Here is a 23189-nt window from a genome sequence, read left to right as displayed (position 1 = left end):
AATACTGTTATCATTATTATTGGCGATGCAACAGCAAATGTCCTCAGCTGCACACTTATTGCTGGTAGCTCGCATTTCAAGGGTATAGAGTTTGGTAACTTAATCTAAATTTCTCATTTCTGTTTCTTGAGATGGTATTACTAAATCAGTGATTTTTTTTAGCCTTATATTTATAGAAAAGCACACGAACAAAGGTAACCCACCGGCATCTGTAATAAATCTATAGAATCGAGGGAGTTGTTGCACCCTGACAGGTTCCTTCTTGACGGCACATGTTCAAACATCGTCTCTTTAAACGTTCCGCTAGCTTTCATTGCAGGCATCTGTGGACTTTGTCGAACTCTAAGCGTCAGAGCACAGAGAAATAAAACGTCAACATGCATGTGCTTGTCGTGAAAAAGAAAAAAAGTGAAAGAAAGAACATTGTGCAGTAAGGCTCCGTTCCTCCGAAGTTGTTAGTAATTGTTCAATGCGGGGTGCACAGAATATGCGAGTAATAGTGATTTTTTTTTCCTGAAAATATATATTAGAGATGTGCAATTTAGGTGGGGATGCAAATTATTAGTAACACAGCAATCCGTGTCGCAACAGATCCAATTCAATTCACATCCTAAATACGTAGTTGAATCAGTAAATACAGGCCAACCTAATCCAATTCACATCCTAAGCGGCCTGGGCTGTAACGATTCTAGTGAACTAGAATATGTTCCAGTGACTGAACCGACCGGGCTCCGGCGTCATTTTTTTTACACAGATGCCTCGAGATGGTGCCACATCTACGTTTTCTAGAAGCATTGGCTGCATTGTAGGACTGTCACGGGCTCCCTTAATCCTTTAGCTGCAGTTAATGACTTGTGTGTTTGCTTTTTGGTTCTTACAAACATTACATTAAACAGCCAACTTGCTTATTTTCTCACCCTGAGGTTTCATTTTGGCCAGATATACCTTTTTTTGCATAATTACTGCTCGTGCTCAGAACATTCTGAGCACTGCTGTTATGTTTATTTACTTCTTTTATAAAAGCACCCGATTTTTTTTTTTTTTATCACTCGAGGATATGTTTTCAGTGCACAGATTTTTCCAAACCAGATATAAGGATCATGGAATTTGCCCTGATAGCTAGCTTTGGTCCACAGAGGTGAGCAAATTCATTGGTTTTCAGATAACTGAATAATTGAATGCCCCATTAACCCTTCTTATGTTTTACAATAGAGTCGTAGACGTGACCAGGTAGTACATCAGATATTACTCGGAGTATAATATGCCTGTGCTTGTAGGGTTTCGAAATAACAAATTGGCAAGTAAGAGAAGTTCTAGGCTAAAGCTGAATAGTTTCATGCGGATGTCAGTTTTATCACTTTGATCGAAGAAACAAAACTGAGGCACAATTGGCCGCTGTGGAATGATAATTGCGGCTTAATGTTAAAACGCGTTCAAGTGTGTGAAGAAAATTTCCTTTGCCATCATTGAATTTCCTATTCAGCATTTTTGGGAGCAGAGTTCAAAGCTGACTGCCAGTGCTCCTTGTTTCTCCTAGCTGTAATGTGGAATGCGCTTTGTATGCCAGTAAATTTTTTTATTTCAGACACATAATATCTTGCTTGCGCTTGACGTAAAGACTCCGTCACTTTGTTGTTTGGAGTTGTCCGCATCAATTCAGTTCTTTCATGTAACCAACATGTAGCCTAGAAACTGAACTTTTGTCTCCTCTAGTGGGAATGCTTACTAAGTTCTGCGAACAGTCTCGTTCCTATGCAGATGGTTAGTCATGTTTGTTAAGTACATCGCCTCTATGTGGTGAAACGAACGTGTCAATTGTTTAGTGAATAGCTGACGTCTTGAGCAGTGAAGCAATTTTTAGTATTTAGACCGACTGGCTTTGCGTTGCCAAAGGGGTAGGTTTTTGTCGAGGCATTTCTTACCCCTTCTGCAATTGTAAGGTTGGAAAGTGTAAATCCTTGAGATGGATCAGCCTGTGATGCTTCGTTGTGTTCAGGCTAGTGGCACTCTTGTTTGCTCATTCATACGCTTGCGTTCGCAAGATTTTAATATGAATTATGGTTCCATTGTAACGTGGAAGCAAAGTGCAGCATTGCAGACAGACCACAGCAGTCCAGTGGCTAAGGTTGCTGCACTGCTGAGCGCAAGGGTGCAAATTCGATTCCCACCCACGTCGCCCACATGTCGCTGGGGCTGAAATGTAACAGATGCTCTTGGATTCAACTCTTTGTTACGAGATCCGGTCAGAATTATAAAAAAACTGAGCCAAGAATGTTGCATCTGGTTTTTTCTTTTTGTAGTAAGTAGTTAATGATGGATTTATTAAGGCTAGAAAGCCTGTTTGCTTGAGCACACTCTAGTTAATTGGTTGGAGACGTTTGTGGCATCCAGTTGCAGTTTCCATTTGGGAGAGTGCTGAGTGGTCTGCCGCGGTGGTGTAGCAATTAAGGTGTTCGGCTACTGACCCAAAAGTTGCGGGTTCGATTTCGGCCGTGGCGATCCCATTTCGGTGGAGGCGAGATGCTAGTGTCTGTGCTGTATGTGCAGTGCATGTGCTGTGTGATGTCAGTGTACTTAAGGAACACCAGATGGGCTAAATTTTCGGAGCCCACACTAGGACTTCTCTCATAATCACATGTTCTCGGGAAGTAAAACCCCAATTATTATTATTATTATTATTATTATTATTATTGAGAGCACTGAGGAAGTCGGCACCGAGCGGGGCTTTCATGTGAACATAGCAGACATCAGGGCACGAAACCGTGTTTGCACGAGCACTGCATGGGTACAAAAGAAGAGGAACTCTTTTTCAGTAAAGGCTTCCCAAGTGCCTTCTGTGATGTCAAGAATGTGCATGACCCCCCTAGGAATGCACTGCCGGGGCATGGACGTAAACCTTTGTACTCATGTGCGAGTTCACATGAGGAGGTGCTTCCTCTTTTCCCTGGAAGGGTCTGCTAGGAGCATGGCTGCCAAAACATACCCGTGATGCAGGTTCTTTACATTCAAAGCAAGTTGGCATCGATGTCATGAGGTCCGGTGTTCCGCATGCAGTTGCTAAACACGCGCATTAAAATTTATTTCAAAAGGTTTCTGTGTTATATTGGCCTTCCTTATATTGTGGATGATGCATGTGTTTCCTCCCAAGTCTGTCCCAGAAGTGCTTGGAATTTTGTGGCAGTACTCCTTACCAGAGCCCTAAAAGCGCACCTCGTAAATATGTTTTACATGAAACACATAAAACGCCATGATTTAATTGTTTTTTGGACTGTGAGAGTCTCTCGAGTGAGGAAGTGAAAACTTTATTGTGAATGCCGGCACTTTTTAGCGGGGTGGGGCTGCAAGGACCCGAGCTTCGGTGACTGCCTCGAGTCCATGAACATATAAGGCTTCCTGGGCATGCCGAACGGCCTACAGTTGATGCCGTGGCTGAGCAAAGCCACCTCCCATCGCGCCTCACGGTTCGAGACTGCCATGTCTACTTAATTTCTATGGGGCTGGTGCTCGCTATCGGTACACTCGTACAGCATGTGCTGCGGTGTTTCTCTGGCACCACATAGTTTACAGTCTTCGGGTGTATAAATGTCAGCTGAACAGAGGCATAGGATCACTAGTTTCAAGTCAATTGTCTCTAGGCAACCTCCTGTTTCATGTTTAGTTTGTTGTGGGGAGATGAATATTTGAATCTGTTTAATCTGTAGTGCTGTGTTATGTCTCTGAAAGTGATCATGCAATCCAGTCCCTCGAAAAAATATATATATATATATATATATATATATATCTATATATATAATCATTCCCTGACGAAGGTGGGCCCTCCTGCTGAATCGTAGAAAGTAATAAACATTTCCGCACGACTGTCCGTCGTTTCTCAATGCATACAAAGTACTGGATCCGCAGAAGAAATTCTCGATATATGTATATGTATATTGAGTCACAATTTTCGTATCTGGGCAGGCAATTCCTCCGGAGACCCTTATCCCCGCGGTGGTTGAGTTTGTGCGAGGCCTGCCCTCGACGGAAGACCTGGACGCCCTGGGAGCACGAGTGTTCCCCGGCGCACCCCGAGACAAGGTGCAGCGGCTCAAGAACTGTGTGCACTACTACCTGAACGGTACCAGGGACGGGTTCTTGCGCTACCGGCCCTCGAGCCAGGGGCGCCGGCACGAGTCCGGCTGCTACCCATCCACATCTGGCTCTTCATCGGGGCTGCCACCAATCTCTGAGCAGCCAGTGGTCAATGGGAAAGGTGCGTCTAATCTCGATTCTGCTTGACTGTGCAAGAGTTTCTAGAAACCCAAAGGGTGGGAAGGAAACAGGGTTGTCTATATATTATTAGTAGAATTTTGAAGTCAAAAGAAACTAGAGTTGCTACCATTGTGTACAGCTACGCTACTGTCTTTGAAACTTAGTTATTAGCAGAAAATAAACGCTGAAATGGGACATACTCTTGCATTTAGCGCATTCAATCTCGAAAGTTCAGCTTGGTCAAACCAAACAGCATTGTACAAACGGTCCCCTCCTGTTTCTCTTCAATATTTTGTACCAAGACTGTTAAGGGGGAGGCTACACTTGATGGTCAACGTTTTTATTTTTGTATAGATCTGAACGACATTTTCACTGTTTGTGTATTTAGATATGCAGATTCTAAAAATGTAATTGCTTTTTTGATAGGTCAAGTAGTTTCCAAGATACTTCACAATGAATTTATAACCGGGGTCCTTTGTTTGGAGCCTAATTAGCATCTAAGCAGGAAGCTCCAAAACATTTGCGACAGTGTAGAAACAATATAGGATGTTTAAAAAGTGCAAAGTTCTATAAATAATTTTGCTGGGCCAATTTGAACAAGAGTTTGAGGACATCAATGTTCACAAAAAAAAAAAACACCTTCACCTGTCACACAGTGACCCAATTAAAAACAAAAAATTTGATTTGTATATTACCTTCAAAATAGGCATATTGCATACTGCATGCATTTATCTTTACAGCAAAAAAAAATTATGGTGATAGCTCGATTGGAACAGAAGTTATTTTCCCTCCAACTTGGCAAACGTGCCAATATTGCTGTTTAGAGAAAATGGGGAAAAACATTTCAGAACACGTTTATTGGAAAAATACTAATAAAATCTTATGAAACTGCACCAGGGGCATAATCCAGACGCATCCCATCCTTATGCTTCTTCTTGACTAGCTTTCTCAGACTCTGGGACGCTTCTCCCTATTTATTTGAGGTTACACTATGACGACAGTCCTTTTCCCTAGCCTTCAGGGATGTACTGCTGAATATCGTGATGTCCAGCTGCTCTAGAATTGCAGCAAATTCATTGACATTGCCCGTGTTGAAGCGCAGCACAGCTTCTGCAACACCAGCTTGCACAGCAAAAAGAAAGCGTGCTGCTCCTTTGATACCAAACTCTAAATCGCAGATTGGAGGTTTTCGTGTGAATTCCGAGTCTTGCCCTGCTGGCATCTTGCCTCGCTGCCGCAGCACTTGACTCCGGTAAGCGCTGAATTTTTCGCGTCGTTGCCGACACTGATTAAAGACCCTCAAACGTCGTGGTTGTCACGCGGGCGCGCGCTTTGCGAACTTCTCTGGCATTGATCACATCAGCATCTATCCGCACACGACCGGAATTGACATTGCGCACGCTGTCAGGGAGGCGCGTGTCTACGCGTGCTTCACCGTTGCCGATAGGATCGGCGCAATCATAATCCACAGAGCGTCCATTATCTGGGGATGCCGTCTCGCACATTCCTCTATTGATAACATCTTCAGTACACCGGCGGCCAGCGTCCACGCCACACATGCACGAGTAACTGTCTTAGGTTACATAGTCGTTACCAAGACGGCGTTATTGAACAAACGCCGGCGCTTGTTCCCGCGTACACAGTAGCAGCAACATTGGGCTTTCTACTTCTGCCTTTCTTCCGTGAACGTCCAAAATAATGCTGCGATCGGAACTTTTTCGCACCGCCGGGCATAGCGAGATGCACAAGCACGTTAGGGATATGAGTCGCGACACCTTCGCAATGGCGATACCCTTTCAAAATGGTGGCAGACGCTGCGAACGAGTTTTCCTGGCCAATCGGGAAACACCATTTTGGGCACGTGCGTCAAGCAACCAATGGAATGATGTGCTGTGCATGATTTTGACTTCGCTTCTTTTGCTTTTGCGAGGGACACATAGTTGTGTTCTAGAAAAGGAAAAAAAAAAGGCTAGAAACGTAGTGCATTTTGTTTGGACGGGCTAGGGGGTTGTTTGAGAAGCTGTAGTAAGAAGCTTGCAAGGAGGCTAAGGAATAGACGAAGGTTGAATAGATGAAATGAAAGTAAAAAAAATATAGAAACAGAGTTGATGGGGACATACCTAAAACAAGGTTGTCCTGTGTTCTTGCAATGAGAGTGATAAATATGGATTTGACCTGTGCACATAATATAGAGGAGATTATGGGAGCCTGCTTACGAGCCCCAAATGAAATTGGAACATGCTCTAGGATGGCCAGCTTGCAGGCATAAAATGCTGTTGGACTCTTCGAAAGAAGGAGGCGTAGTATTGTCTATAGTTGCAGAAAATGGTGTGCTTGTTGAAATGTTGAATGTGCACAGAAGAAAGTTTTTCCACCCAGTTTTGTAGCTATTAGATAAGAGATAATAAAGAACTGTGCACAACTGCTTGTAAAACATTTTTGCATATTTTATTGCACTGTGATTGCAAGGACTTGAGAAATAAGCAAGAGATCATAGTCCTGAGTTCCCTGCTTCTAAGAAACTTTGTCATATTAGCAGTTCATGCTAACATAGGGCACGATTAAAGTGGAATGAAATGAAATTGAAAGAAGTTCTATTTCACATAATGCACTGCAGTGAAGGATGGTTCGAGCGCTCCGAATAATATCACAGTGCAGGGAAGGGACTGCTACCAGTTTTATTTGTGTTTTTCCAGCTTTTGTTTTTGTGTTTTGGCTCGCGCAGCTGATGCTTCCTCGCCCGTCCTTGACTTATCACCTGGAGAAGACGGCCTGCAGAGATCAGATCCAGCCAAATTTGCATCCGAGACGGCAGAGAGAGAGGTTGGAGCAAACAAGCATTATTTTTTTGAGGAGGTTGCAACTCTCATTACTCAGCAGCTAAATTGAAGGAAGAAAAAAAATAGTATGAAGGCATTCTAAAACTTCAGTCATTGGTTTTAATTGTCTCGACTTCATTTCATGTCCTAATTACTACACTATAGCTAAACGCAACACATAATGGTCCCTATACTTTTCTTGGTCTAATTGTCTGTTGGATTCATTTGGTTGTGTCAACAATGAAACAAGCCCCTCACACAGTGCCCCTTCTGTTGTTCAGGCATTGGTTATAATCAGCTGGGTTAAATGCCCTAAGTAAAATTTGACAGTACTAGACAGTATTGTAGCAAGTCATAGAAAAAAATTTTTCTTACTGTGGAGGCGTCTAGTTTAATGCCTCTACAGCCATATCCCCCCCCCCCCCCCACCTTTTCTTTTTTCCTTCTGAGGAAAGCATCGAAATTGGAATCTGGAAAGCTTGTATGGAATGCTAAAATCCACAAATATCATTGCATTATTTTGATTAGCTCATGTGTGATTTGTGGACAAGATTAAGGAACTTAAGCTTACAGCCTGAACAGTGTCCGTCGTTGCTGTTTTTTGCCATAAACAAACTTAGACTTGGCAGTCTGCAGGACTGTAGCTGTGTCGGTGATGGGGATATCAATTCATGCAATCGAATGGCTACAGCCAGATGCGTTTTTTGTAGCGTCCACCCTCTTTGGATGTCCCATGCATATTTTAAAGCATTCAATCATTTGTCCAGAAAAAAAATTGTTTTGACTTTTGCTTATCAAAGTGTGTGGACAACCTAGCCTTAAATTATCGCGTTTTAATGTGTGAGGACAAGATAGTTGTGCTCAATCTGAGTAGCAACATGTTGGCTTTGGTTAAAGTGATCCCAAGCCTGAATAGTGACACCGACAAACGTTACGTTAGGTCAGAAAATACCCCAGAGAAAGTTTAATTAGAGATTTTTTTTCTGTGTAGGTGCCAATTTGCAATGTTGACATCATTTTGAAGTCCAAATGGCATGTTGCAACTCGTATTGAGCGTGACTGCATGTATGTACAGTGTAGACCACTTATAACGTAAGTCACGGGAGTTGTAAAAATCCGCGCTATAAGCGGTACCGCGTTACAACCAAAGCATGCTTTTTTTGGCCTTTGCCTATGTCAAAAGGGCAACCCACCTTTCAAAAGCAATTTACTACACTTTTCACTCGCAGACACATTCAACACAATCACAACACCGCTTGGAAACAAAGTTCTCAAGTCCGGCATCAGCAGAAGAACGCCATTATTTTCGTCTGGCAATGCTTGCGAACAGCGCTGCGAACAATTTCGTCCTCCACAAAGCTTAAGCACTGAAGCGATTTCTCGCTCAAACTGTTTTTCGCGCAGTACGTTTTCACTTTAGCGAGGCATTCCAATGCGTCTTTGCACGGGAAATCTGGTTCTGGCGTCGGGTCGACATCGTCTTTGCCATCCGACTCGTCGTCCGTTGCAACCTCCGCACTACCGCGCACCGCTGCGACGATCGCGTCATCTGTGCTCGCTTTCTCGCAGACAGAAAGCTCCGACTGCCCGGCATCCACAAATTCTTGGAAAGTGTCAGTGGCGGTTACAAAGTTGCTGTCAACGAGGCAGGACCACACGTCGTCAGTGTTGGGGGTCTCATCGGCGAGCGACATGTCGCTCTGCTCATCGTCTTCCAGAGCCTCTGCATTGTGCACGAAGCTTGCCCTCTTGAAACACTTGCTTATGGTATCGGCCTTGACCTGCCACCATGAAGCGACCACCATGTCAATTGCGCCTCTTAAGTTCACTTTAAGAGGCTGCTGCTGCTGCATGCTCAGCAAAAATTTCTCGCAAATGCGCTTTTTGTACAGCGCCTTTACGGTTGCGATGACACCCTGGTCAAAAGGTTGACTTTTTGCTGTAGTGTTGGCAGGCAAAAACTTTAAGTTGACTGCGGTCAACTTCGGCTTGACGTTGTGGGCCGTGCAGTTGTCGAGGATAAGCACGACCCGCCGCATCTCTGCCAGCATATCCTCATCAAACTTGCAAAGCCAGCTGGTGAACAAATCCTGCGTCATCCATGCCTTTTTATTGGCTTTGCAGGTCACTGGCAGGCACTCCCGTTCTTTAAAGCAACGTGGCCTTGCCGATTTACCTGTGACAGAGGCGGCGCTTGTCGCTCCCGTTCAAATTGGCGCAAAACAATACAGTTATGCGCTCCTTTGAGACCTTGCTGCCGGAGCAGGCTTCGCCTTTCAGCACAAGGGTGCGGTTAAGCAAAAGGTTAAGCAAATAAACCAGCTTCATTGGCATTATAAATGTCTCTGTCAGTATAGGTCGACAGCATACGGCAGACGAGTCTATCGAAGCCAGACTTCGATAGACTCGTCGTCGACAGCGCCGCTTTCTCCGCACACCACTTTGCAGCTGATGCCATGGCGATCTTTGAAACGCTGAATCCACCCGTTGAGTGGATTGAAGTCGTCGTGGCCTAAAAGAGCTCCGAGACACTTGGCCTTTTGTTGGAGCATGGGGCCACTTACTGGGATGCTCTGAGCCCTAACTTCGCGGAACCACCTGAACAGCGCTGCGTCCACGTCTTCGTATTTTGACGTACGTATTCTCTTCCGTGACAGGGAAGACGAATCTTGCTGCAGTTGCTGCCGCAGCTTGTCCTTGTTTTTGTAGATTGTTGACACGGTCGTGTCCAGAACGCCGTACTTCGCCGCCACCGACGCCTTCTTCAGGCCACTCTCAATATCCCTTATGACGTATTCCTTAATCTCCATCAATAAGGCACGGCGTTTTTTCACACCGCTTAAAGACGCTGCCAACGCCATGGCGATAGGAGCTACGCAACACACGTGCTCTGGGCTCTCAGACGGCAACGACACGGCGAAGCGCACACAGCAAATTCAAAGAGGCAAAAGAAGGAGGTTGAGGGAAAAAAATCATGCTACCGCTTTTCTCCCCCACTCCGCGCAGCGCGCACCCGGATGGGACGCTGCCACGGTCGCCACGGTGACGAAAACACGCTCCCTCCTTCCAAGGTCTCCCCGACTCTCTCCCTACTGTACCCTCTCTTCTCCTCCGCAATGTTTGACTTTTCGCGGCGGTCTCCACGTGCGCCTTCCCGCTCACACTCCCAACGTTCCGGTGCGCTGGAAACGCCGCCGAGAAATTGTGCCGACCGTGCTCCGTTCGCCGATTTTATGGTCGCGCGCTTAAAAACTCCGCGCTATAACCGGTATTCTCCTTCGCACGCCTACGCAATAAACGGTCGGCCTATACATAGAGTTCTATGGGCGACATATCGGTGGTCAAAAAAACCCACGTTATAACCGGTCCCGCGCAAAAAGCGGTTACGTTATAAGTGGTCTGCACTGTATTCAAAATACATTATGTCAAGGTACTAGTAAAGTTTTGAGCGTAGCACGTTTGAACAACATTGGGATATAATTCATTCAAGTGCGTATGTATAGTATGATACGAGCTCAAGGAAAGAATGTGCCAAATTCTCTTTCAAATTCTGAAATATGCAGTCTTTCGTTCCGCCCCCTTTCATTGATAGCTGTCAAGTTTGACGGCATACCGCCAGGCGACGGGCGGCGGCTATCCGACGGCTAGTCACAATGGAAGTATCGTGAACGGTGCCTACAAGCCAGGTGAACCACTGGATTTGCGCACAAGCCACGCCGAGGACGACAGCATCGTGGCAGATGCAAACGGTGCGTCCAACTACTCGTCTAACAATCTTTTTCATGAAAGTTGTGGGTGAGGGTGCAAAAGTATTAGAATAATCTCAATTTTCGAATTGATACGAATTTTGCTGCAGTCCCGGCCAAGGCTCATTTGCCTGCAATGAGCGCAAGTGTGGGTGTTGGTAGGCAATTTTCAGCCCGCATTGTTTTGTGCAAATTTGCACGACTGCCCAAATGCTAACAGGTGCGGGCATGCTTCCTTTTCTGCAGGTTTGGTGGATTACCAGCGAAGCATTGTATTCTCGAAATAGTGCACGCGAGTCATAGGGACTCTAATGCATCTTTGTGTGCCAGCGTTTTAGATTACAGATGGTGTCGGTGTCGCTTTTTTTGTTGTTGTTGTTCCTTGTTTTCATGCATTAACGCACACTGCGTTGTTGTACTCTGTTCACATTTGGCTGCCACAATGAGGCAAGCCATGTCCTCTCAAAGACATTCTAAAGATGCATGACAAACGAAGCAGGAGGTACGAAGTTATTCTACCTTCTTTATGTTTTTCAGTTTATGCATTTGCCGGCTCTTGTGTTTATTTCTTATGGTTCCTTCAAAAACGTGTCAGCAGGGTGCCACTGTACTGTCCTACCAGCAGCAAAAAAAAAAAATAACAACTGTACTTGTTTGCGACAACTATCACATTTCATTTTTCGATGGCGTTGTGCCTTCGACTGCTGCGGAAGCAAAGTGCATGGTTCTCAATGGTCTTCATGAATGACTTGCACTGCAGATGTCTCACAGCCAAACGGCACAGCACACGTGAATGGTGGGCCCCTGGGACCAAGCTCGTCGAGCAGCAACAGCTCCAGCCCCGGCCGCCAGAGCCCCAAATCTTGGCAGGGGCGGAAGGTGAGCCTCGCTCTTGGGACGTCGCCTGGCCATTGCGGGAACTCGTTCGTTGGGCTACAGTGCATGAGTCCACCGTGATGGACCAGGGTTTATGGCTCTCGAATGCCGACACGAAGGCCATTAATTTGATCCTGGCCTTAGTGGTTGCATTTTTGACGGAGGCGGCAAACTAGAGGCCCGTGTACTGTGCGCTGTCAGTGCATGTTAACGGACACCATATGGTCGAAATTTCAGGATCTCTACAATAGGCATATCTCATAACCATATCGTAGTTTTGGACGTAAAATTGCCTATACCAATATTTATGGTGCAAGGAGAATTGAAATTACTGCAGAACAGCAGCTCTCGGTAGCTTGTGCCGCCATTGTTTCTTCGATGTTCTAGCAAATACTGGCACAGAGCGTTTAACGGAAGCGTATCTTCCGTTCATCGATTTAGATTTGTTTTATTGTTCCTCAGCTATCCTTAAATCTATGTTCGTGTAAAAAAACTAATTTTATTGATTTTTGTGTTGCATTCTTGTATGCTTTTTTTCTGCAGACTGTTTTTGTTCTGCACTAATCATACGTTTTCGTTTGTTAACTGCTTTCCTTTGCAGTTGCCCACAAGCCATAGATTACGTTGGGCTACAGAATTGTCAAGCCACTTTTCGGCAGCTTTTTTATGGTTGTAATCCATCAGGAAAATTGTATATTATAGAAATAAAGATTTCATTTGATTTGCTTTGATTTGAACTTGACAGTAGCCGTAACATTGTAATCATGCATTCAAATACAGTATTTTTGGAAGATACAAACGTCAAACTTTATAGGCGGTTGCAATTTTTGCGGTGCTGAGCAGGTAACTCTGCTGTGGATTTGTATGCAATTGCAGTAAAAGCAGTAAACGGATGGCAATGCTGCTTCGTCAGTTTTTCCCAATTCCTGATATACAATTTTGGCAGCCTTTGGTCTTGGCTAGCTGTTTCTCAACAAACTAGTTGTTGAGAACAACACTGTTGGTGGGGATGTGGGGGTCCGTGTTCACTACAGCAGTGTTACTGCGTGGCTAGGCGAGACATGATTGGGCAGAGCGCTTCCAAAGAAATTGTTCGAATCTAGATACTCCCAGTCTCTCTACAGTCCTGTTAGTGATGAGTCATGTGCTTCAACTTGTATATTGTTTTTCTTTCTTCTTCATCTTTTCCTTGACAGGGCCAGAAGGGCAGTGCCGGTGCAGCTAGCGCTGGTGGTGAGCCAACGAGTGCCGGCAGCAGCGGTGGTGCTGAGGCTCGAATTCCTGGTGGTTCGTTCATCATGCCCGAGACCCCCAAGCTGCCCAAGGTTCCTCCGGAGGTGATGCGGACAGCGAGCGAGCGGCACCAGAAGGGTCTCATGTCCCCCTGGATCTACCAGCTGCTGTCGCAGGTTGGTGTGTCACATCCTATTGCAAGGCCTAGCCAAACATGGCATAAGCTAACCGCCATATTTTAGAGTAGGTGGTTAATGATTGTCAGATGGTGGAGTGCCACCTGCTGCATGGCGAGCTCACGGCTGCTACTAGCTATTGCAGTCTTGCCTATCACAGTAGATGGAAGCGCGAAGATAATGATGAGCATCGGAATCGGGAAAGGCATCGTTCCGCAGTTGCACTCAGCAGCTGCATGAAGGAAACCAGGAACTGAGCTTCACCTTCGAAACGTCTGTGGCTCAATATCAAGCCAGTGGCAAAAGTAGGGCTACAGTTACTACACTCTTGCAGGGCAGTCTCATTGCCATCGCTACCGAGCAATGGCGGTGCCCATGCTTGCTGAGCAGCGGCGGTTTTTGGTAGTGCCAACGCGGATTTTAGACTTCGCTGACGCATTTTCGGGCTCTGAAAATGCATCGAAATGTTAAAGATTGGGTTTACTGCATAGAAATAAGTATCCGAGCCTGAAATTGCATCGTAAAGTTTCGTTCAAGCGAGACAATAGAAGAAAAAGGAGTCTTTGTGGCGACAATGCATTGACTGCCATGGAGTAGTGACGGGGAATCGTGAATTTTTCGTTGTCGCGGAAATTTCGTTAAAGTGGCGTTAGTTGTTGCGGAGTTCGACTGTATATCTAACTCAAAGGAGATGGCAAAGTAGTTTGATATATCTATAATTCTTAATTCAAAATATGCTTATTTAAGGCCTAAGTCGAAGCATTTTAGGCTTCGGAGATTTGTTACATGTGCTAACATAATGATTTTCTCACAGTATAATGAACAACAGGGTGTGAACTGCAAGTTATACTTTATTCCGCATGAAAGTAGTTCGTAAAATTGTCATGCTTCTTGCGCGCCGTCAAGTTCCAGTCATTCTCAATATCACTGAAGCTTTTCAAATAAGTGAATTTGGTTCTTTTGGCCACAACAGCATTGACGCATAACACTGATGCCAGCTTTAAAGCGCAGCAAAATGTTGGTTAGCAGGGACACAGGAGGTGTAGGCATATTCATAACCGCACGGCTATACTTCCGCTGCACCGGCAACGCAAGTCATGATCTCAGCATTGATGCAGTCAGAAACAGCTACGTTGGTCATCTGCACCGATGAAATCGCTCAATGTCTCGGATGGTGCCTGAAAACGCTGATAAGGTGCAGAATTCACTGGGAACCGAACAACGTCCTCAGCGGTCATGACGCACACAAAGTCGTCACTTTGTCCCGAAAGAAAGTTTACCACGATGCTTTACTTGACGTCGCTCCAAGCGCCAGTCATAATTTTTATCGCTACGTGCTGGTCAACGTTCAGTTCAACTCGCGAATAAGGATTTATCAGGAACGAGGCGAGAAGTCTACACGGGACAAAAGGCAACAGAGAGTTCCCATTGTCAACACTTTGGCGATATCGATGTCACGTGTGGCTTTGTAGCTGGCAGCTGCAGATTTCAGCTGGTTTGATGTTAAAGGCTAGAAAAAGTGTAGCCTCTGAGACATGCGCTTTAGAACCGAAAGCACTAAAAATGCGTCGCGAGAATGCACATCTCAAAGGCCATGCTTTTCAGGCTCATATGCCACTGAGTGCCAACAAACAAGGGAATGCGAGCATTGCAACAAGATCACCGGGGCACCTCATGTTCTCATTTTGGTGTCCTCGGCAATTGGGCTTTTTGAAAAACACTATGCCCGCGCATTGAGACCTGCAGATCGCGCATCAAACATACAGTTGCACTCGCAAGCGCCGTGCAACGAACCAGATCAGCACAATAGAATGACACCACTTTTTTACCATCTGCGCACGAAAAGGATCGAAGCTTGTTAGAACGCAGCTGAAAATCGATCGATATTTGCTAGAAAAAGTGAATTATCTGGGCTTCAGCATGGTGCAGCGTTCGATATAGCGAATGTCCCGCTATGCGAGAGTTCGATATACGTATTCAGCAGTCCCATACTTTTTCAACTTTTTGATATGGCCAGTGATTTAATATATCCGAGTTTGACATATCCGGGATTGACTGTATATGGTTAGATACCAAAGTGCTTTCAAGGTCTTGTAGAAGGACCATGGTTCAAAGTATGTATAGTGAGGTTTGCTTGTCAATAATCAGTTCCATATGGACGACCTGGCTTTTTTTTTCTATTTGTCTTTTCTTTTAGCATTAAGCCCCCTTTTACTCACGAGAGTGACTTGCTCTTTCAACCAACTGACTAGTTTTGATGTGATCTTTAACTGTCTTGCCGCGAATTTGACAAGACACTTGCGGTTCCCTCGTAACAGGGTGCCATCAAGATTCCAGTGGCTATCGAAGATGAGGCTCCCCGCGACATCCCCTGGGGAGTGACCCTGTTCCGGCCCATCCGGCAAATGGTCTATGCCGTGCTGTTCAACATGCACCACCATGCATTTGTTGCCCGGCAAAAGAGAGAGGCGGCTGCCGCGTCCGCAGGTGGGGACGCCGCCAAGATCAACAAGGAAGGCGCCAACAAGGAGGATGGTGAGAGACCAGCGGAAATCTTGATAGGCAGAGCTGTGAGAATAGCAAACTTTTGGGTGCAAAGTGAATTCGAATATTTTTAGAATATTTTCTTTAATACTTTGCAGTGAATACATGAAGGAAAAAAGTTCATGTCGCGGAGGTCTAGTGGCTAAGGTACTCGGCTGCTGACCCGCAGGTTGGGGTATCGAATCCTGGCTTTGGCGGCTGCATTGTTGATGGAGGTGGAAATGCTGTAGGCCCATGTGCCTAGACTTGAGTGCATGTTAAAGAACTCCCGGTGGTCAAAATTTCTGGAGCCCTCCACTACGGCGTCTCTTGTAATCATATGGTGGTTTTGGGAAATTAAACCCTACATATAAATTAACATCACTTCGTATACTTTGCTATAACCTATATTTCATTATCGGTTACAACAAAAGTTCGGTGCATTGAGGTTTGAGTCCACGCACGCTAGGCGTTACGTGGACTGTGTGGGGAAGGTGGTAAATGAATTGCCATTGAGCTGTGGCAAATCATGCATCGGCCAAACAAGAAAGTGTGTAAACCAGTGGGCCTGGGAGCATGAGTTGTTGCTCTTGAACGATGAGGACGCTCGCCTTTCTACACACTGTGCAGTGTGTGCCTGTGTGCCTTTCCTTGCTTGACTGAAGGTGCTGGGATACAGCAGGGAAACGTTTGCTCGTTAACTGTTAGAGGCGTACCACCTGATATTGAAGGGTGAAGACTGCGTCAACGAGACGTCAGTGTGTTTGCGAGAGTGTGAATTTCAATTGCTATGCCGCAATATGCTTCGGTGTTTTAAATAAGCAGCTTTAGTGTTTTATATCAGCCGCGTTTGGGGTGTAGCATCTGCATTTGTTTCCCACAGTTCTTTTGTAACTAAATCGGTTGGTAGTGAACGGCCGTTCCTGTCTGCTTGTCTCCTGTGTCTCGTCTTTTTTGCGCTCTACATTTATTTTTAGAGTCGTGCACTGTGTTTTCACATACATATCCTTCACCATGCGTGTACGCTGCCCTTTGAGAGATGCAATACTGTATAAATCCTCATACTACAGTAAAAGCTCGTTAATTCGGATTTCACGGGACCGGAAAAACTGTCCGAATTAACCGAATGCCGAATTAACGAATGAACAGGGAGAACAACATTTGAAATCAAGCTGCAGAAGCATACCTTTATTTGTTGAAGTATTTTGTCATTGTCGTCTGCGTTTTCGCGCAGATTCCGGCTGACATCACAATTTTTCTTAACTGTTCCAAATGGCCAACAGCACGCAAGCTGTCAGGAGTGTTCAGGCAAGCGTCCTCTAATATTAACAGCGCCTCCGAGACTTCCCGTGAGGTGCGATGAGGTCGCGGCTGTATCTCCTCGCATGATTCTTCGTCGGAATTGTGGTCGTCATGGGCGCCCGTGACATCATTAATAATCTCTTGATGGGTCAGGAGACCACTCGTGGCGACACCATGATCAATCGCGATGTAGCCCTGAAAGGTCACATCTGTGGGAAGGACAGCATCGAAAGTCGGGCAGTCATCGTCGGTGGACTCGGCTGACACCTCCTCGATGCCATCGTCAGCTACTGCTGCATGCTCGGGCCTCACAAAACCGCTGTGCCGAAAACAGTTGGCGATGACTTGCGGCGGAGTGTTTTTTCCCCACGTGGGCGATGATGTGCACTGCGCCGAGTAAGTCCACTTAATACAACTTTTCAGCTTCTGAGCATAGGATCATTCGCTCTAGCAGGTGCTTGCGGTACTTCGACTTCACGTAGTGAATGATACGCTGGTCCATCGGCCGAAGAGCAGACGTAGTGTTGGGCGGCAAAAAAACTACTTTGATGCTCTTCAGTTCGACTGTACAGTTATGGGCACTGCAGTTATCAACAACCATAATTATCTTGCGGTTCTTCGACATGAAGTGCCGGTCCAACTGCTGCAGCCAGCCGCGAAAAATGTCCGATGTCATCCATGCCTTCCTGTTCGCTGTGTACTCGACAGGAAGGCTTTTGACGTTCTTAAGGGGGGACGCCGCACTTCGGGACCGAAAATCAGCCAAAAAATCGAGTTTTCGCGGACCTTCTTTTCGCGTTCCCGACATCATTGCGCACCTATTTACAAAATTTCATAGCCGAATACCATCAACTTTTATCGTTATTCAACTTTAAAAAACCGAAAACGGGCGTCCTGCCCGTTAAATTGAGGGCGAATAGCGCAGGTTTCGGCTCTACGATACGCGGGAACTACGCGCTCGATCGGCGCCATTTTGGTCTTGTTTGAAAGAACGCGTTTTCAGCTGTTTTTTTTATTCAGTAAGCAACATTGAGCGTTTCCCCGGCCCGAAAAACGGGGCCTCAAAGACGAAGAGCCGTGCTCACTGCCATTGGCTAAACGGCGCACGTGACTGAAATGGCGCTTTCCGGTTGGCTGGAAGCTCGCGGCTTGCGCCTGCATACGCGACCCGACGCCATTTTGAAAGGGTTACCGCTGTGACGCCTCGAAATCGGCAGAGCACTCTGAAGCTTCTGATCGTATCGCCATGCCTGGACACGCAAAAAAGTATCGGACCGTGCACGCATTTGGTCGCAGGAAACGCAAAGGTCGTGGGAGAAAGTCTACGAAGTCATCAGAGCCCTTGGTTGACTCCGACGAACGATGTGTCGACGCTCCGCGGCCGTTCAGCGATGGTGCGACCGAGCGCGTTGCCTCCGACGACGATGACGGGGAAGCGAACTCCGGACGACTACGAATCGACGCCAAGGTGGTGACAAACGCCGAAGTTGAAGAAAATCATGCCCGGGAGAAAGCGACGCTCGACCGGCTTTCATCGGCGCCAGCAACTGCACGGAAAATTGACTTTTTCACCGCGAGTTGTAGCGAGGCAACCGCACAGGACTCGGACCACGCTGCTCCTTATCTGCTTATGCATCTAGATATCCTAAACGCGATAATGGGTGCCTTGTGTTGCAAAGCCTGCCACGGACCGGCTACGATCGTCAGAGGGGATCGGGACTACGGACTTGCCGTGAAAGTGCTAGTGCAGTGTGAAAGGTGCGGCGAGATCGCGAATGAATGGACTTCGCCCTGCGCGAACGGCACGAAAACGTGCAATCCGTTTGAAGTAAATCTTCTCGCTTCGAGGGCGATGGTGGCTACCGGCAACGGCCAAACGAAAATGAACGATATTTTCGCAACAATGGGCATCTCACACCGCGGTATGCACCACAAGACGTTTCAGCGGCATTTGAAGAACACGCTGGCACCCGCTGCAACGCGAGCGGCTGAGTCCGCTATGAGTGAATGTGCGGAAAAGGTTAGAACAATTTATGATGACTTGTGCTTCTGCCACCGGGGCAATATTGCCGTTAGCTACGACGGCACGTGGAAGACGCGAGGCCATTCTTCCCACATCGGCGTGGGCACAGTTATCGAATTATTTAGTGGCTACGTGTTGGACTACGTCGTTCTTTCCAACTTTTGCCTAGGCTGCGAGGTGGGCCCGAAGCCTAGTAGTGAGGGCTATCAAGAATGGAAGGCTAACCACAAATGCCAAAAAAATACCAACAGCAAAGCGGGGCAAATGGAAGTGGAGGCGGCTCTAATTCTATTTCAGAGGTCGCTTGAACGCCATGGCCTGCGCTACACAACTATGCTGTCTGATGGAGACTCTAGGACATTTTGCGCCATACAAGACGCCAAGGTGTATGGTTACATTGACGTGCAGAAGGAAGACTGTATTAATCATGTACAGAAACGGATGGGCACCGCATTGAGAAACCTGGTGCAGAAACAAAAGTGCAATGGGAAAAGAGGCCTTGGTGGGAAAGGCAGGCTCACAGGTGAGCTGATCACCAGGCTGAGCACATATTATGGCCGGGCTCTGAAATCGCATGAAGGTGACGTGGGCGAGATGCAAAAGTCTGTGATGGCCACATACCGCCACGTCACCTCCACTGATGAATGCTCGGACCACAGTCTGTGCCCAGCTGGTGAAACTTCATGGTGTCGGCACAATGCCGCAAAAGCAAAGGGTGAGCCCGACCCCAGGCATGCCTACAATCTACCGAAAGATGTGGCAGAGGCATTACTACCGGTTTATACCCGGCTTTCGGAAAGAGCCCTGCTTCAGAGGTGCGAACGCGGCAAAACGCAGAACTACAACGAGAGCCTACATTCGGTAATCTGGAGTTTGGCCCCAAAGGAGCACCATGCGTCCCTGTTCGCTGTTGAAGCAGCTGTTGCAGAAGCAGTGCTGCGCTTCAACACGGGCAATTTGAATTCTGCAACGGCAATCTTAGGTGAAATGGACATGAATGCGACAAGTACTGGTGCCAGGAGAGCAAGAGAAAAAGACCACCGTCGCAGCATTGTCTCCAACAAGAAAAGAACAGCCTCATTGGAACTCCGGAAGCTAGTGAAGAGGCGGCATGAGCACAGAATGCATTCAAACTATGCTTCTGGTGCGTTTTGAGGTTGTCTTGTTGCATCTTCTGCAATAAAAATGTGTGCCCACGTTTTTTCTCGATTTCTCAAAACGACAATTTTCATGTGCTTCCCATTATGCCGGAGCAATATCTCTTGTTCTATCTGGGTTATCATTACGATTTCTTTTTTGTTTCGAAGATAAATGCAGGGGATGTGTCGTAAAGTAAGTTTTATTGTAATAATTTTTGGAGAAAATTCTCTATATGGATCTTTTGTTTCAAGTGTAGATGGGGAAATTTTTCATGTCATATTCAACATCCCACAACTTTGCTTCGAAATAGCCCAGAACAATGATTTATACTTTATTGCACACTGTGAACATACCGAATTGGTTCTATAGGTTGCACATCAATATCCAAGTTACAGTTAATTAGCTAATTAGGCCTTAATTGAAAAAGTCGCAGTTCATTATATCTTTAAAACTAATTGTCACAGCAAAAAAAGAATTAGATTTTTGAAATCAGCAGTAAAATCTACATAGGCTCTCCAAATTTGACTGAGGTACTCGCAAAAATAAAAGAGTTTTTGGAAGGTGTAGCATCCCCCCTTAAAACAATGTGGCTTAAAAGCACCTTCCCGACGACAAGTAGTGGCAAGCGCTCCGTGCCAGTCATATTGGCGGCAAGAAGCACAGTTATCCTTTGCTTGCACTTCTTGCCACCAATCCACGCATCCCCTTTGAAAGTCACCGTCTTGTCGGGCAGAGCTCTGAAAAATAGAGCAGTTTCATCTGCATTGAACACGTCACGTGGCTCATATGCGGCGATGTGCTCCAGCAGCTTCACATTTCTCCACTCTGTGGTCACGCTTTCGTCAACACTGGCCTTTTCGCCGCACACACTCCTGAAGACAAGTTTGTGTCTCTCTCGAAACCTCGCAAACCACCCTTCTGACGCTTTGAACGATTCAATGTTCATCATTGCAGCGTACTTCTCACCTTGCGCCATGATGAGAGGTCCGCTCAAAGGCAGATGTGCGTTGCGACAGTCAGTAATCCACCGGAGCAAAGCCTCTTCGAGCTGAAGATGAGCTGCGGTTCGCAACCGCTTTCTAGAGGCATGAAACTTCTCGCTTTCGAAGGCTTGTCGAATCTGTTGTTCATTTTCACGTACGTTCCCAACGTGCTCCGCTTCACGTTGTACTTTGTCATAACCTGCCGTCGCGATTCGCCGTTCTTCAGTGCTTCCAAAATTTTCACTTTAGTCGCCAAGTTCTTCGCGTCGTAGTTCTGCCGCTTTTTCGGCGTTGCCATCACTGCAGCGCACGATGGTGGTGGCATGCAAATACGGTCACAATGGAAGAAAAAGAGAACTCCGCAAGAAGAGATGGTTCCGACACGACAACACAAGGGAAAATGGCGTCGGAGGCGCTGAGTGGAGAAGAAAGAAGACGCCGACGTTCAGTGACGCTGCGATCGCCCCCACTAGTTGACGGTGATGGCGATGCCACTCAGGTTTCGGTTTCACTTCAGTGGTGCCAGCGCTGCTTTATCACACTTTTGTGTAGCAGCAGCCGTCAGCATTTGTCCGAATTAAGCGGTGCGGAGCCGAATCCCGACAAAATAACAAAAGTTTGGTCCCACAGATTAACATGCACTTCGGCCAGGATCAATAGAGCCGTCCGAATTATTCGAATTTCCGAATTAACGGGTGTTGAATTAACGAGCTTTTACTGTAAAGTCTGGTGTGTTTTTCTTTTCGAAGTTGTATGATATAAAATTTCTGCCCTGTACTTATATGCGGACCCCAAAAATCGCTTGTGCCTCAGAAAGGTGTGCAAGTTCTTTCGATTGAAAGAAATGCTCCGTGCATATATCGTCGTTTCAAAATGAATTTTTCACAATTTTTGGTGATACGAGTATTTCACTTCTCTTTGAGATTTGTAACACCCAGAGTCTACTGTATTTCTAGCGAGTACAAAATAAAAAAGCGCCAGGCCTGCACCGAAGGCGCAGCATAGTCTCGGCGAAAGCTAGAAGAGCGGCTTTTCAGAGCCTTTTCAAAATACGAATTGGAACTACTGCAAGCACACTTGCTTGATACCCACTAGGGCATTAAGGGGGGACACGGGTTGTGGAGACCGAAAAATTGCGAAAAAGGTCGTTTTTTTTTTATTTATTGCGTTTTTGAAATCTACAGCTACTAGTGCACTTATATTGTGAATTTCATACCTATAATATGATTATTTTAGCCGCTAACACCCTTTATACGGTGCTTTCTAGCTAAATTTGAGCCAAAATCAGTGCTGAAATCGCACATTTTCCCTGACGTGCCCCTGCCCTTTCATGTGTGCCAGCGCGACCCGCTTGGTTTCATTTGAGAGAGCCGTTTTTCGCCTTCGAATTCCCGCAAGAATGGGTCCAGTTCAACTATTGGCAGCTTGTAAAATGAGCGACAAAAAGAAGTATCGGAGTGCCTTCCTATTCGCTACTTCGCGCACGTGACTTGAGCTTGCCTCCCTATCGGTGGAGGCTCCTGCCTTCGTCTGCTCTGGGTATTGAGGCGCGCGTCCATGAGCGCCATTTTGCCTCAGTAGTGTCAGCGGAAAAGTTTCACGAAGTCAAATCCTGAGCGCAAATTCCGCACGCGGCACAAGTTTGGTACGAAAAAGGTGCGAAGGAGGCTAGTAGCGAATTTCAAGAAGTGCTCAGTGATACAGCAAACCCCCCCGAGACGCTACACTCTCCGCGTCCCATGGCGAAGTCGTCATTGCTACCACGGAAGGCCTAGCTACCGCATCAATTGTCACGGAGCCTGTGCAAAGTCCGTCAGCCGCGGAGCCTTCGAGCAGAAGCTGATGGACTTGTAGCGCAAGGTAACCGCTGTTACCTTGTGCTACAAGAAGATAACGTTTATGGTTATGTCCCAGAGGAAAAAGAAGACTGCACTAATCATGTCCAAAAGCGTATGGGCACGGCTTTGCGCAACTTGATTGCAAAACACATAGGCCCTGCCCTTGAGAGTCTTGGGGGAAAGGGCCACCTGACAGAAGACCTGATCTCCAAGCTCACCAATTATTATAGGTGGGCTCTGAAGACACACAGTGGTGATGTTGATGCTATGCACACAGCAGTG

General features: G+C 46.4%; 1 protein-coding gene across 1 annotated transcript in view; it reads left to right on the top strand.

The window, feature by feature from the left end:
• Nucleotides 1-23189, top strand: part of LOC119163801 (constitutive coactivator of PPAR-gamma-like protein 1 homolog) — a 75662-nt gene that overhangs the window by 12538 nt on the left and 39935 nt on the right. The window contains exons 3-8 of the mRNA XM_037415872.2: nucleotides 3958-4249; nucleotides 6974-7071; nucleotides 10660-10816; nucleotides 11574-11692; nucleotides 12886-13098; nucleotides 15417-15633. Coding sequence (XP_037271769.2) covers nucleotides 3958-4249; nucleotides 6974-7071; nucleotides 10660-10816; nucleotides 11574-11692; nucleotides 12886-13098; nucleotides 15417-15633 — 1096 coding nt within the window. The remainder of the gene's footprint in view (nucleotides 1-3957; nucleotides 4250-6973; nucleotides 7072-10659; nucleotides 10817-11573; nucleotides 11693-12885; nucleotides 13099-15416; nucleotides 15634-23189) is intronic.

The sequence above is a fragment of the Rhipicephalus microplus genome, chromosome 9 (genome assembly GCF_043290135.1).
Source record: "Rhipicephalus microplus isolate Deutch F79 chromosome 9, USDA_Rmic, whole genome shotgun sequence".
Classification (NCBI taxonomy): domain Eukaryota; kingdom Metazoa; phylum Arthropoda; class Arachnida; order Ixodida; family Ixodidae; genus Rhipicephalus; species Rhipicephalus microplus.
The sequence above is the reverse complement of the archived record's forward strand: the minus strand, read 5'-3'. Positions and strand labels throughout refer to the sequence as shown.